The sequence below is a fragment of the Gekko japonicus genome, unplaced genomic scaffold (assembly GCF_001447785.1).
Source record: "Gekko japonicus isolate JY-2015 unplaced genomic scaffold, Gekko_japonicus_V1.1 scaffold3914, whole genome shotgun sequence".
In the NCBI taxonomy this organism is placed as follows: Eukaryota; Metazoa; Chordata; class Lepidosauria; order Squamata; family Gekkonidae; genus Gekko; species Gekko japonicus.
The window spans coordinates 8,794-21,147 of record NW_015174966.1 but is presented as its reverse complement, the minus strand read 5'-3'; the positions used below and the strand labels follow the sequence as shown (position 1 = coordinate 21,147).

General features: G+C 50.7%; 1 protein-coding gene across 1 annotated transcript in view; it reads left to right on the top strand.

Moving 5' to 3' along the window:
* Window positions 1–12,126, top strand: part of LOC107122115 (chromosome unknown open reading frame, human C11orf88) — a 32,062-nt gene extending 19,936 nt beyond the window's left edge. The window contains exons 4-7 of the mRNA XM_015425148.1: window positions 389–448; window positions 3,667–3,716; window positions 5,064–5,136; window positions 11,806–12,126. Coding sequence (XP_015280634.1) covers window positions 389–448; window positions 3,667–3,716; window positions 5,064–5,136; window positions 11,806–11,829 — 207 coding nt within the window. The 3' untranslated portion in view covers window positions 11,830–12,126. The remainder of the gene's footprint in view (window positions 1–388; window positions 449–3,666; window positions 3,717–5,063; window positions 5,137–11,805) is intronic.
* Window positions 12,127–12,354: the final 228 nt, after the last annotated feature.

Here is a 12,354-nt window from a genome sequence, read left to right as displayed (position 1 = left end):
GGGGCGGGGGGGGGGGGCTCTGCAGCTTACCTGGCTGCTTCTTGCTCTGACTGAGGGCCGCTGGGAGCAGGGGGTGGGGCTTGTTGCCTGTGCCCGCCCCCTGGGCTCTTCACTGCCGGAGCTCTGCTCCTGTGCACTCCTGCAGGAAATGACCCCTGGCTCCTCGTCTTTCACTGCTGTGCTACACCGGTCCATAGGCGATGGACTGGTTGAGTGCGGGGGAGAGGCGGAAAGGGGAGGGGGATCACCCAGAGTCACCTCGCTCAAAGATCGGCACACACACAGAAGAACGTAAGCATAGCACAACTCCTTCCTTGCCAAACGTATGCAAGAAGGGATCCCGGATGCCTTTCCCAGCCCTTCACCATCGCGTGCGGTTTTCTTGTAGGCCAAGCGGAGAGAAGAAATCCTGGCTTTGCTGAGGAAACAACGGGAAGAGAGGATCATGGTGAGACACAGTATTTCTGTTTTCCTAGTGCACCTCTGGTTTTGAGGGAACCCTTCTAACGGGGAGGGTGAAGCCACGGACCATAAAAACTGGACCCTGCCTGGAGTTACATACGTTGTCGGGAACCAGGGGACCACCTTCTCCCATATAAACATCCCATAAGCAATGCTCCCTCTCAGCTGTGGAGTCCTGTGAGCAGGGGTCATTTCGTAGAAAAAGAGGTGCAGGAACTCATTAGCATAACTCATTTGCATAGGCCACACCTCCTGCCATCACCAGAAGTGTGTCAGAAGGCAACACCCACCGCTCAGGCTCCACTGGACTGTTTTGGATGGCTAGCTATTGAGGGGGGGACATGCAGATCTGTCCTCACAGAGGAGGGAGAGCTTGTACCTGAATAAAATTTGGTCTTAAAGGTGCCACTGGACTGTTTTGGACTGCCAGCTATTGAGGGGGGGGACATGCAGATCTGCTTTCACAGAGGAGGGAGAGCTTGTACCTGAATAAAACTTGGTCTTAAAGGTGCCACTGGACTGTTTTGGGCCCGGGGGGAGCTCTGCATCTTACCTGGCTGCTGCTTGCTCTGACTGAGGGCTGCTGGGAGCAGGGGGAGGGGCTTGTTGCATGTGCCCGCCCCCTGGACTCTTTACTGCCGGAGTTCCGCTCCTGTGCGCTCCTGCAGGAAGTGAACCCTGCTTGTGAGGGAAAATCCTCCTTTGTGAGCTCCTGGCATTAAAGTTGTGAGCAAGCGATTTGGCTGCTGCGTAAATTAGCTTGCTCTGGAGCCATCCTTCCTGCGCTAGGACAAAACTGTGAGTCGGAGGCTAAAAAACATGTGAGCTAGCTCACACTAACTCAGCTTAGAGGGAACACTGCCCATAAGTGAGGTTATCTCCCATGACCCAGTCACTGTGTGCAGAAGTTAGGTGGCTGCACCTGTCACGGCACACCAGTTATGGCAGTCCACCTGGCACCCATCTTTCCAGTCCCAAGCAAAGATGGTCCCAGTCTTCTGTCTTTGGGTGTCTGTTTATTTACTTCATTTAAATACTGCCTTTCTGCCCAGTGGGGACCCGAAGGGGCCTTACGTCATTCTCCTCTCCTCCATTTCTTCCTCACAACAACCCTGTGAGGTAGGTTAGGCTGAGAGAGTGCGACTGGCCCAAGGTCACCCAGCGAGCCTCTGGCACAAGTGAGGATTCGAACCTGGGTCTCCCAGATCCGTGTCTGAGACTCCTGACCACTACACCACACTGGCTAGTTATGCTTCAAATGGGGGGGGGGATGAGTTTTTCTTTTTCATTTCTGTTTGCAGAATTTTCTTCTACCTGCTGTGTTCTTGCTTGGTTTTTCTCTGCCAGTTTGGTGTCGTGGTTAAGTGCGCGGACTCTAATCTGGGAGAACCGGGTTTGATGTCCCCACTCCTCCACTTGAAGCTGCTGGTGTGACCTTGGGTCAGTCACAAGTTCTCTCAGAGCTGTTCTCTCAGGAGCAGTTCTCAAAGGAGCTCTCTTAGCCTCACCTACGAGTCATACTGGGTGTTGTAAAAAAGAAGCGGGAGACTGACCAGTTATGAAGGTGCACAGAGTGTTTATATAGTTATAAAGGTGACTGTATACAGAGATATTTACAGGCTACTGAACAGCATGTCGTGCCTTAGTTTATGAGAACTGAGTCCCCCCCAGCTTACTAAGCTGATAGCTATTATGTTAAACTTCAGCCAATCTCTAACAAGGTGATGTAATCACTAGCTCTAACAAGCCCAGAAAGAGCAACACCTGCTAGAAAACACCTGGCTGTAATTACATGATTACTAGCATGACAGCTACGGTAGGTCTGGCAAACCGATCAAACTGATCTATAGTAACTGCTTGCTACCTCTATCACTCTGACATATATCTCAGTAAGTCAGAGGGTGTCTGTGGTGGGGAGGGGAAGGGAAAGGAGTTTGTAAGCCTCTCTGAGACTCCTTTGGGTAGTGAAGGGTGGGGGATAAATCCAATCTCCTCCTCCTCTTCTTCTTCCTCTTCCTCCTCCTCCTACCTGCTGCCCTGTTTCAGATTTATTCCTGAACACAGTTCGAGTCCAGGAGCACCTTTGAGACCAACAGAGTTTAATTCAAGGTATAAGCTTTTGTGTGCAAAACACACTTCTTCAGACAAAATTGAATATTCCAGTATCTGAAGAAGTGAGCGGTGACTCACGAAATCTCACACCCTGCTGCATATTTTGTTAGTCTTTAAGGTGCTCCCGGACTCTTTCTCTTTTGTTCTTTAGAGAACAGGTGAGACAAAACCATTAAAAAGTATTTCAAAATATTGCCATTTTCTGTTCCATTTTACTTACTTATTATCTACAAAAACTTTTAGTCTGCAAGATGTTTTGTCACACCGGGTACTCTGTCCACGAATAAATCTTTTAACAGCTTCAACGTTTGACATGATTCTTATTTAAGGATCCCGTTCTCAGCATCCCTTTTCAACATCCTTATCCTAGGGATACACAAGTATTAACTCTTAAAACGACAACAAAATGCACATTAGGCATATAGCAAATTGTTTGGCATCGCTTTCTGCACTGCTGAAGGGTATACTAGTTAGATGCTATCTTTTTGCCTTATCTGTTAGGTCTATTATGTAATCACACCTTATTTGTCTTAACAGTCAGTGTGCTTGCACACGGGAGCTTATACCTTGAATAAAACTTTGTTGGTCTTAAAGATGCCCCTGGACGCGGACTGCGTTCTGCCACTTCAGACCAGCATGGCTACCCACCAGATTTATTCCTGTAGCTCTTCAAGACCCTTCACCATAGTACTCCTTAAATGCATACGTAGAGAGGTGGTAGAGCAGGATTTTAAGTGCATGAATGCAAGAGGCAAAAGAGCCTTTCTTGGGATCCAGCAGAGCGCAGGTAGGGCAGGGCAAAGGAGGTTGCTTTGGAAGCCACAGACACCAGGACACGATGCAGCCGCGGAAAAGAGCGGGACTCAAGTCCAGTAGCACCGTGGAGACCCCCCACAAGATGTTCGGGGCATGCGCTTTCAAGAGTCGGAGCTCCAGCTCTGACTCTCAAAACCTTCTACCCCAAACATCTTGTGGGTCTCTAAGGCGCTGCCGGACTCGAATCCGGCTCTTCTCCTGCCGACCAACACGGCTACCCTCCCTGTGGGGGGAAGGAGAGCTCTGTCTAAAGCAACCTATTCCTTCCTTTCTCAGAAAGAGGCCGTTTCTCGTCCTCACAAGCCGAAGATGAAAACGGAAGAAAGGTAATGGATATCGCCGTGCCAGCAGCTTTTCCGACAGGAATGTTCAGTCTGGAGAAGAGGAGGTGGAGGGGGGGACAGGGCTGCTCCCTTGAAGTATTTGAAGGGCTGTCACTTAGAGAAGGGCGGGGAGCTGTTCCTGTTGGCGGCAGAGGAGAGGACTTGTAATCATGGGTTTAAATTAAGGGCGGGAAGGTACCGGCTGGATATTAGGAGAGACATTTTGACAGTCGGAGTTGTGCAGCAGAGGAATCAGCTGCCTAGGGAGGCGGTGAGCTCCCCCTCCCTGGCTGTCTTGAAGCAGAGGCTGGATGAACACTTGTCACTGGGATTCTCTGGGCTGATCCTGCATTGAGCAGGGGGTTGGATCAGGGGTCGTTTCGTAGAAAAAGAGCTAGGGGGACTCATTAGCATAACTCATTAGCATATGCCACACCCCCTGACATCACCGGAAGTGTGTCATAAGGCCACACACCCCGCCCCCAACGGTCCCGGCCGCCGCCGCCGGCCTTGCAGCCCCACTGCCGAGCCCCATGAGGGGCCCGGCGGTGGACCTGCAAGGCCGGCGGGAGTGCGAGGAAGCCCCGCGAAGGCCCTCCCTGGCCCCAGGCAGGCAGGGGTGGGGAGAGGCAGGGAGGAAGCAACTTACCCTCCCTCTTCTCCTGCCTCCTCCCGGCTGAATGAGGGCCGGAAGCGGGGCGGCCGGAAGCGGGGGGCGGGGGTTCGTCATGTGCCCCGCCCCCCCCGTACCTCACGCGGGGGAACTGCGATCCCCCGCGATCCCCCCCGAAATGACCTCTGGGTTGGATTAGACGGCAGGTGTGGCCCCTTCCACCAACTCTATGATTCTTTATTCCTTGTTTCAGCTGTTATGTAAACTCATCGTTTTTATCCTTCTGAAGATGTGGAAGCTTTCCAGCATTTCTTTGCATCCGGGTCACTGTGGTGCTTTGCAGGCTCCTGGAAGTTAAAGATGGAACAGCCTGTCTTGGCCCACTGATGCTCACCTGATCAGCAGGAGGAAATAGGGGCCAAAATGGAAGGAAAACATGACCATCTTAAGGAGAAAAATAAGGCCTGGCATGCTTATTTAAAGGCAGTTCTGACCATAGAGTTCCTGGTTATTTCTAGAGCTACCTGGAGGTGATAGCTCTAGGAATCACTGGAAACTTTATGGTTAGGAACTTCTGGTTTGACCGTAGAGTCTCTGGCGATTCCTAGAGCTACCCTTTGACACTCCCAGATGGCTGTAGGAATTGCCAGGAACTCTCTGGTCAGAGCTTCCTATAAGTAAATGAGGCCTTATTTTTCTTTTAAATTTTTCACCTGGGACGCTTCTGTCCCTGACAGCCCTCCCACTGGTGGCCAGGCACTGCTTGGAAACCCGACACACGAGGTCCCCAAGGCACTGAATATCACTGAGGTATGCCACCTTCAACTGCAGTCCCCATGTTAATAATTTCACTAGTCTAGAACATAAGAGACGCCCATGTTGGATCAGGCCAGTGGCCCATCCAGTCCAACACTCTGTCACACAGCGGCCAAAAATACCAGGTGCCATCAGGAGGTCCAGCAGTGGGACCAGGACACAAGAACCCCTCCCACTCTTCCCCCTCCCAGCACCAAGAATACAGAGCATCACTTGCCCCAGACGTAAGAACATAAGAGAAGCCAATGTTGGGTCGGGCCAATGGCGCATCTAGTCCAACACTCTGTCACACAGTGGCCAAAAAGACCAGGTGCCATCAGGAGGTCCAGCAATGGGACCAGGACTCTAGAAGCCCTCCCACTGTTGCCCCCCCCCCAAGGACCAAGAATACAGAGCATCACCTGCCCCAGCCTGTGAGTTCCTATCTATACCGTGTGGCTAACAGCCACTGTGGGACCTCTAATTCCCTCTTGAAGCCGTCCATGCTTGTAGCCACCACCACCTCCTTTGGCAGTGAATCCCATGTGTTAATCACTCTTTGGGTGAAGAAGCTGGTTGTTTCCCATTCTGTGTTTATAGGAGGGGCATGTCTCTGGCTTGCTGCCAGCGACCAGGGGTCAGAGTTGGCCTTCGGCTTGACTGGTACATTGGTGTTCCCTCTAAGCTGAGTCAGTGTGAGTTAGCTCACAGTTTTTTTAGCCTTCAGCTCACAGATTTGTGTCTTAGCTCAAGGAGCACAGCTCCAGAACAAACTAATTGATGCAGCAGCCAATTCGCTCACTCACAACTTTAATGCCAGTAGCTCACAAAGTGGGATTTTTGCTCACGAGACCCCGCAGCTTAGAGGGAGCGTTGTTGTGCATGCTGAGCCCCTGCCTCTCTGGCTGTCAAGTGTGGCCTCCCGAGCAATCCACACACTGTTTTCTTTTTTTGCAACGGAGCATCTGTAAAAACATCCTGTCTTGGCCCCTGTCGGACAGGCAGCAGAGAAGATTCTAATCTGCAGCCTGCGCCTGAGGCCCAAGTTGAAGGTCACGTCACTGTTCCCGTCAGACACCAACAAAACACGGCGATGTTGGCGCTCTGTATCTGTCAGACAGCAGCGGTGGCATTTTGTGTTTCTCCCGTGAACAGCGTCCCACAGAACACAAAACACAGCTTGAAGTTTATCACCCTGATCTTGCAGCTAAAAAACATCTCCTCTTTGTTTGTAAGAGAGACAGGAGAGCTGGCAGCTTTGTAGCAAAAAGAAACGCTTTCCTTATCCTGCACGTGATAAAATGGGCACATGGGCTATTAGCAGTGGGCGTTGTGCTGTCTGACGGCAGGCCTGAAAATGAGCAACAGGAGGAAGGAATAAAGCCATATGACTTTGAAAGCCATATTTGAAAGGGAGAAAAAAAAAGACCCTTCCTTTCTGGAAAAGCTGACCTGGTATCTCACTCTCCTTAACTCAGCAGTTCCTTCTTTTTTTAATGTGTTAATTGACAGCATTTTTCTCCGACATGACAACTTGTGACCCGCGAGGAGGCGGAATTCTGACCTAGCTTGTTACATTATTAAAAGCTGTTTTTAAAATGTTGGCACGCTTTCTGCTTCCCCTTAGCATATGGAAATGTCTAGGCACATCTGTCTATGCAGACTCGCTTGGAGGCTTACAGTGGGGCGACCTGATCCATGACAGGGGAATGGTTGTGGCTCCCCGCTTCTGAGAAGCCCTGTGATATAATGCCACGTTCTGTGCAGATTATAAGCCTCCGGTCTGACACTGTTGGGAACCGGGGTGTTTTTTCCTGCTTCCCCAACGTGGCTTCCGTGCCCATATTTAAAATTAGATGGAGAGAGAGAGATCTGTTCCTTAGTAGAGTAGTGATTTCCCAGAGGTGGGGTTGGAAGCACATTGCGAGATGTTTGTCAGTCTGTTCAGCACGTTCGTGGAAGAAGATTCTAGCTGGGAAACTTTGTCCAAAAATAAAAAAAGAGAATTCCTGGCGATACATCCTCTTTATCATTTGGGATCTGAACTCCTGGGGGTACATCCTCTTTATAGTTTGGGATCTGCGCGGGGATAGGGTTACCAACTCTGGACTGGGAAATTCCTGGAGATTTGGGGGTGGACCTTGGGGAAGGGGAGGGACTTCAACGGGATATAATGTCATAGAGTCCGCCAACAGATAAAAGGAAGCACTTCTTCACCCAAAGAGTGATGAACACATGGAATTCACTGCCACAGGAGGTGGTGGCTACAAGCATGGACGGCTTCAAGAGGGATTTGGAGAAACATACGGAGCAGAGGTCCATCAGTGGCTATTAGCCGCAAGGTATAGATAGGCACTCTTAGTCTGGGGCAAGTGATGCTCTGTATTCTTGGTGCTTGGGGGGGGCAACAGTGGGAGGGCTTCTAGTGTCCTGGCCCCACTGCTGGACCTCCTGATGGCACCTGGTATTTTTGGCCACTGTGTGACAGAGTGTTGGACTGGAGGGGCCACTGGCCTGATCCAACATGGGCTTCTCTTATGTTCTTATAGTATTAACCACGGCAACGGATGTCCCAGGTAAATCTCTGTTTCGACCCTTCATCAGGCCATAATCATATGGTAAAGCCAGAAGCCTGGAGACGCTGAACCTGGTACTAAGCTGGACCCCCTGATATCAGATCTTCACTCACCCAGGAAAGCGTTGAAGGGACTATTGGAGCAGAGGTCCATCAGTGGCTCTTAGCCACAATGTACAGATAGGAACTCTCAGTCTGGGGCGAGTGATGCTCTGTCTTCTTGGAGCTTGGGGGGGGCAACAGTGGGAGGGCTTCTGGAGTCCTGGCCCCACTGCTGGACCTCCTGATGGCACCCGGTATTTTTTGGCCGCTGTGTGACAGTGTTGGACTGGATGGGCCATTGGCCTGATCCAACATTGGCTTCTCTGATGTTCTTATGTTGTTATCCAAAGAAGCACCAATCTCTGTTATCTGGCGATTAGGTGTGATTGCAGGAGATCTGGAGGCTGACAACCCTAGACAGAGGGTAGGCTTCAGTAGTTTTCCTGCCCCAGCTTCCCGGCAGCGGCCCCCACCCCAGGGGCTTTCCCGGGGTCTTCTTTTAATTGGCAAAAGAATATTGTTGTAACAATCTGTGTATCCGGATCTCTCAATGCCCAGCTTTCGGTTCTTAAAAAAGTAAGTTTCTAGTCCTCTGCAACCAGATTTTGTCTTCCATGGCAGTGTTGTTGTTATGATCCATGCGCTGACGGCTCCATCCTCTTTGTCCGTCCTTCCTTGCCTGGCTGTTCGTGCCCCATTGGAGCTCAGCTGCGTCCTCAGGCTAAATATAGCTGAAGCTGAACCGTCCGTTTCCTGCGTAGCTCTTCCCCTTCCCTGCGCCACTCATGGAAATGGCCTTTCACTCCAGCGGGGCCCAAACTCAGCAGCAAGGAAACCAGTTCAAGTGCACTGTCGCATTGGGAAGCTTTGGGCCACTGGAACAAAGACCTCTGTTGTGTCCGCTGACCGCCACCGGGGGCCAGCGAATACCCCAGAGCTTGACTCTGGGAGAACAATGGAAACTAGGCTCCTAGTTCTCCACTGGGGGAACCAATAGGACCATGGCGGGAGATTTGAACCCACCAACGGGACCTAGGGGTGTGCCCCAGGTGTGTATATAGTTGGCCAGCCGGCCGTTTGTTTTTGTCTTGTTGTGTACCAGTAAACCATGCTGATCACTACATCAGCCTCTGTGGTTTCTTCATGCGTTTAACCCACTACACTTCAACCTCCTTCCTGACAGTGCGGATTGGGGCTGAGCGATGCCGTGGGTCAGAGTGCCGGTGACGCATTGGACCTGTTTATGCAGAGGTTCCTCGGCCCTTGTCGTCCGTCTTGCATGATCTCCTTGTCCACCTTGCATGACTGCCAGGCTCCCTGTAAAATTCTGAATCCTTCGAATCCGGACATGATAGAGATATATAAACTTATGCATGGGGTGGAGGAACTGACAAAGAGAAATGTTTCTCCCTCTCCCAAAAGACTGGAACTCGAGGACATCCAATGAAGCTGATGGGCAGTAGGTTAAGGACGGACTACAGGAAATACCACTTTACACAGGGAGCAGTGTTCCCTCTAAGCTGAGTTAGTGTGAGCTAGCTCACAGTTCTTTAGCCTTTGGCTCACACATTTTTGTCTTAGCTCAGGAAGGTTGGCTCCAGAGCAAACTACTTTATGCAGCAGCCAAATCACTCGCTCACAACTTTAATGTCAGTAGCTCACGAAGTAGAATTTTTGCTCACAAGACTCCACAGCTTAGAGGGAGCATTGACAGGGAGTGATTAAAATGTGGGATTCGTTGCCAGAGGGCGTAGTGATGGCCACAGGCATAGATAGCTTTACAGATAGAAACACCAGTTTGGTGTCGTGGTTAAGTGCTCGGACTCTAATCTGGGAGAACCGGGTTTGATTCCCCACTCCTCCACTTGCACCTGCTGGATGACCTTGGGCAAGCCATAGTTCTGGCACAGCTGTTCTTGAAAAAGAGCAGTTTCTGTCAGAGCTCTCTCAGCCCCAACTACCTCACGGGGCGTCTGTTGTGGGGAGGGGAAGGGAAAGGCGTTTGTAAGCCGCTCTGAGACTCCTTTGGGTAGTGAAGGGCGGGATATAAATCCAATCTTCTTCTTCTAAAGGGATGAGATAGATTCATGGAGAATAAGTCTAATGGCTCCTAGCCATGGTGACTGAGGGGACCCTTCACGTTCAGAGGCACTAAGCCTCTGAATCCCAGAGCCAGGAGGCAACACCGGGGGAAGGCCTCAGCCTCTATTTCCTCTTGTTGGACCTCCAGAGGAACTGGCTGGCGATTGTCTGAGACAGGATGCTGGACTAGATGGACCACTGGTCTGATCCAGCAGGGCTCTTCTGATGTTCTCATCAGGGGAAGGCCTCAGCCTCTCTGCCATGTTGTTGGCCCTCCAGAGGGACTGGCTGTGAAACAAGATGGTGGGCTAGATGGGCCACTGGTCTCATCCAGCAGGGCTCTTCAGATGTTCTTCTGAAGCCCTCGGCCTCTATGCTCTCTTGTCGGCCCTCCAGAGGAACTGGTTGGCCCCTGTGTGAGACAGGATGCTGGACTAGATGGAACACGGGTCTGATCCAGCAGAGGTCTTCGGAAGTTCTTATCAGGGGAAGGCCTCGGCCTCTGTGCCCTCTTGTTGGCCCTCCAGAGGAACTGGTTGACCTCTGCGTTAGACAGGAGGCTGGACTAGATGGACCCTCACTGGTCTGATCCATCAGGGCTCTTTTGAGGTTCTTATCAGGGGAAGGCCTCGGCCTCTCTGCCCTCTTGTTGGCCCTCCAGAGGAACTGGCTGGCCACTGTGGGAGACAGGATGCTGGACTAGATGGACCATTGCTCTGATCCATTCGGACTCTTATGTTTTTCTGTTCTCTAGCTCTGAATCTCTAAAGCAACCCCTAATCACTTTCTTGTGGAAGTCATTCCAGAATCCCCTCAGTCCTACCCTGGTATTCAGAGGGTTTGTCTTCTCTGTCTGCTTTAAGCATTTTTTTTAATATGGCGGATCTCCTGTGGTCACATCCAGCTTTACTCTGAATTACGGGGCCAAACAACGTGGTTGGGTTTTTAACAAGTTGGGTTTCACTTTTAAAAAGTAAAGAGGAGCCCAGATAGAACTCTGCTGCTGTCGAGCGAGGGCTTCTGCCACCACCCCCCCAGCCATTTTCTCATGCAGAAAGTGCCGGGGGGGGGGGTTGTCATTTCCAGAGTTTGCTCCTCTGTGTGAAATAGTCTGTGCACGTGGTGCTAATGGAAACTGCCATCAAGTCACAGCCAACTTTTGGCAACCCCTCATGGGGTTTTCAAGGCAAGAGACATTCACAGGTGGTTTGCGGTTGCCTGTCTCTGCGTAGCAACCCTGGGCTTCCTTGGAAGTCTCCCATCCAAATACTAACCAGAGCCTACCCTGCTTAGATTCCAAGATCTGACGCGATCAGGCCAGCCCGGGCCACCCAAGTCAAGGCATTCTGTGTATGTGGACCCTGTTAAAAACCTGAAACATGTAGTTTGGCCCTCAGAGTTATGTATTCAGGTCTTGCTGAAATCAGTCCCCCATCTGGAGTATGGGGATAATACCACTGGGCCACCTTGCAGGACCATTTCAAGGATCACTGGGATAACTTTGAACAGTTCTTATGTATTGGGACTGGAACATTCCAGGACTGTTTCTACCAGAGACTGGCTGAGCTTGGAGCTCTAGAACAATAGCCCACCAGGACCCTGGAGGTGGCCAATGGGGAATTAATGTTTCTTTTTTAAAAAACTGTTTTATTTACGGGAATTAATGGTTCTGACAATGGCCTATCGTTGGTAGTTGTTTGGGGAAGTGGGTGGAGTTGCATACTATTTAAACAGGGCAGTTGCCCTGGGCTTTTTGCTTTCTGTTCTTGCTGAATCACTAATAAAGGAGGGCTGATCGCTAGGCTTGGGGCCAGACCTTCCATGGAACCCAGTATTTAACAGCAGTAAAAGCACTAAACAAATGCTGAACGTTCGTAATCTTGGGTAGTCCGTTTTCCAGTTGATTGTGCTGAAATCGGTAAAATTAAACTAGCCTTCGCAGCCACTGAATATGTATCTTTCATATGTTTTCTGTTGTTTTCCAGCAAGTTAAAGGTACCAGATTCTGACGCAGAAGATCAAGAAAGTGTCAGAGCGTTGATTTGAACAATTTCGTCCAAGCGAGCGGCTTGGAGAGAGAAGCGGTTGTCCCGCCCCTTCAGGAATCCTGGTCCTGTTACACTTTGGCTCTTCAGGCATACAGGACCTTGTGAATTCCCGGCCAAACTCTCACCCTGGGCAGCTTACCAGAAGCTGATAGAGGCTTCGATTCAGACGATAGATTTCTTGGTCTCTGGAGTCAAAGAAAGTTCAGCAAGGCATAGTATAGTAATTCAATTACACCGGTTTTGAAATACAGATCTTAATTGCAAACCGAAGTGTGGTGTTACTGGTGATATTTTTGGCTCGTGACTGGTGTACCTGAAAGAACGTAGAACGTCATCTCCCATCTGTACCTGCTCAGGAATTAAGATCAGCAGGAGAGGCCCTCTTGACTGTTCCACCAATCAAAGAAGCTCGTCTGGGGGGTACACGAGAGAAGGGCTTTTCAGTGGCAGCCCCTCGGTTATAGAACGGCCTCCCCCGAGAGGTGC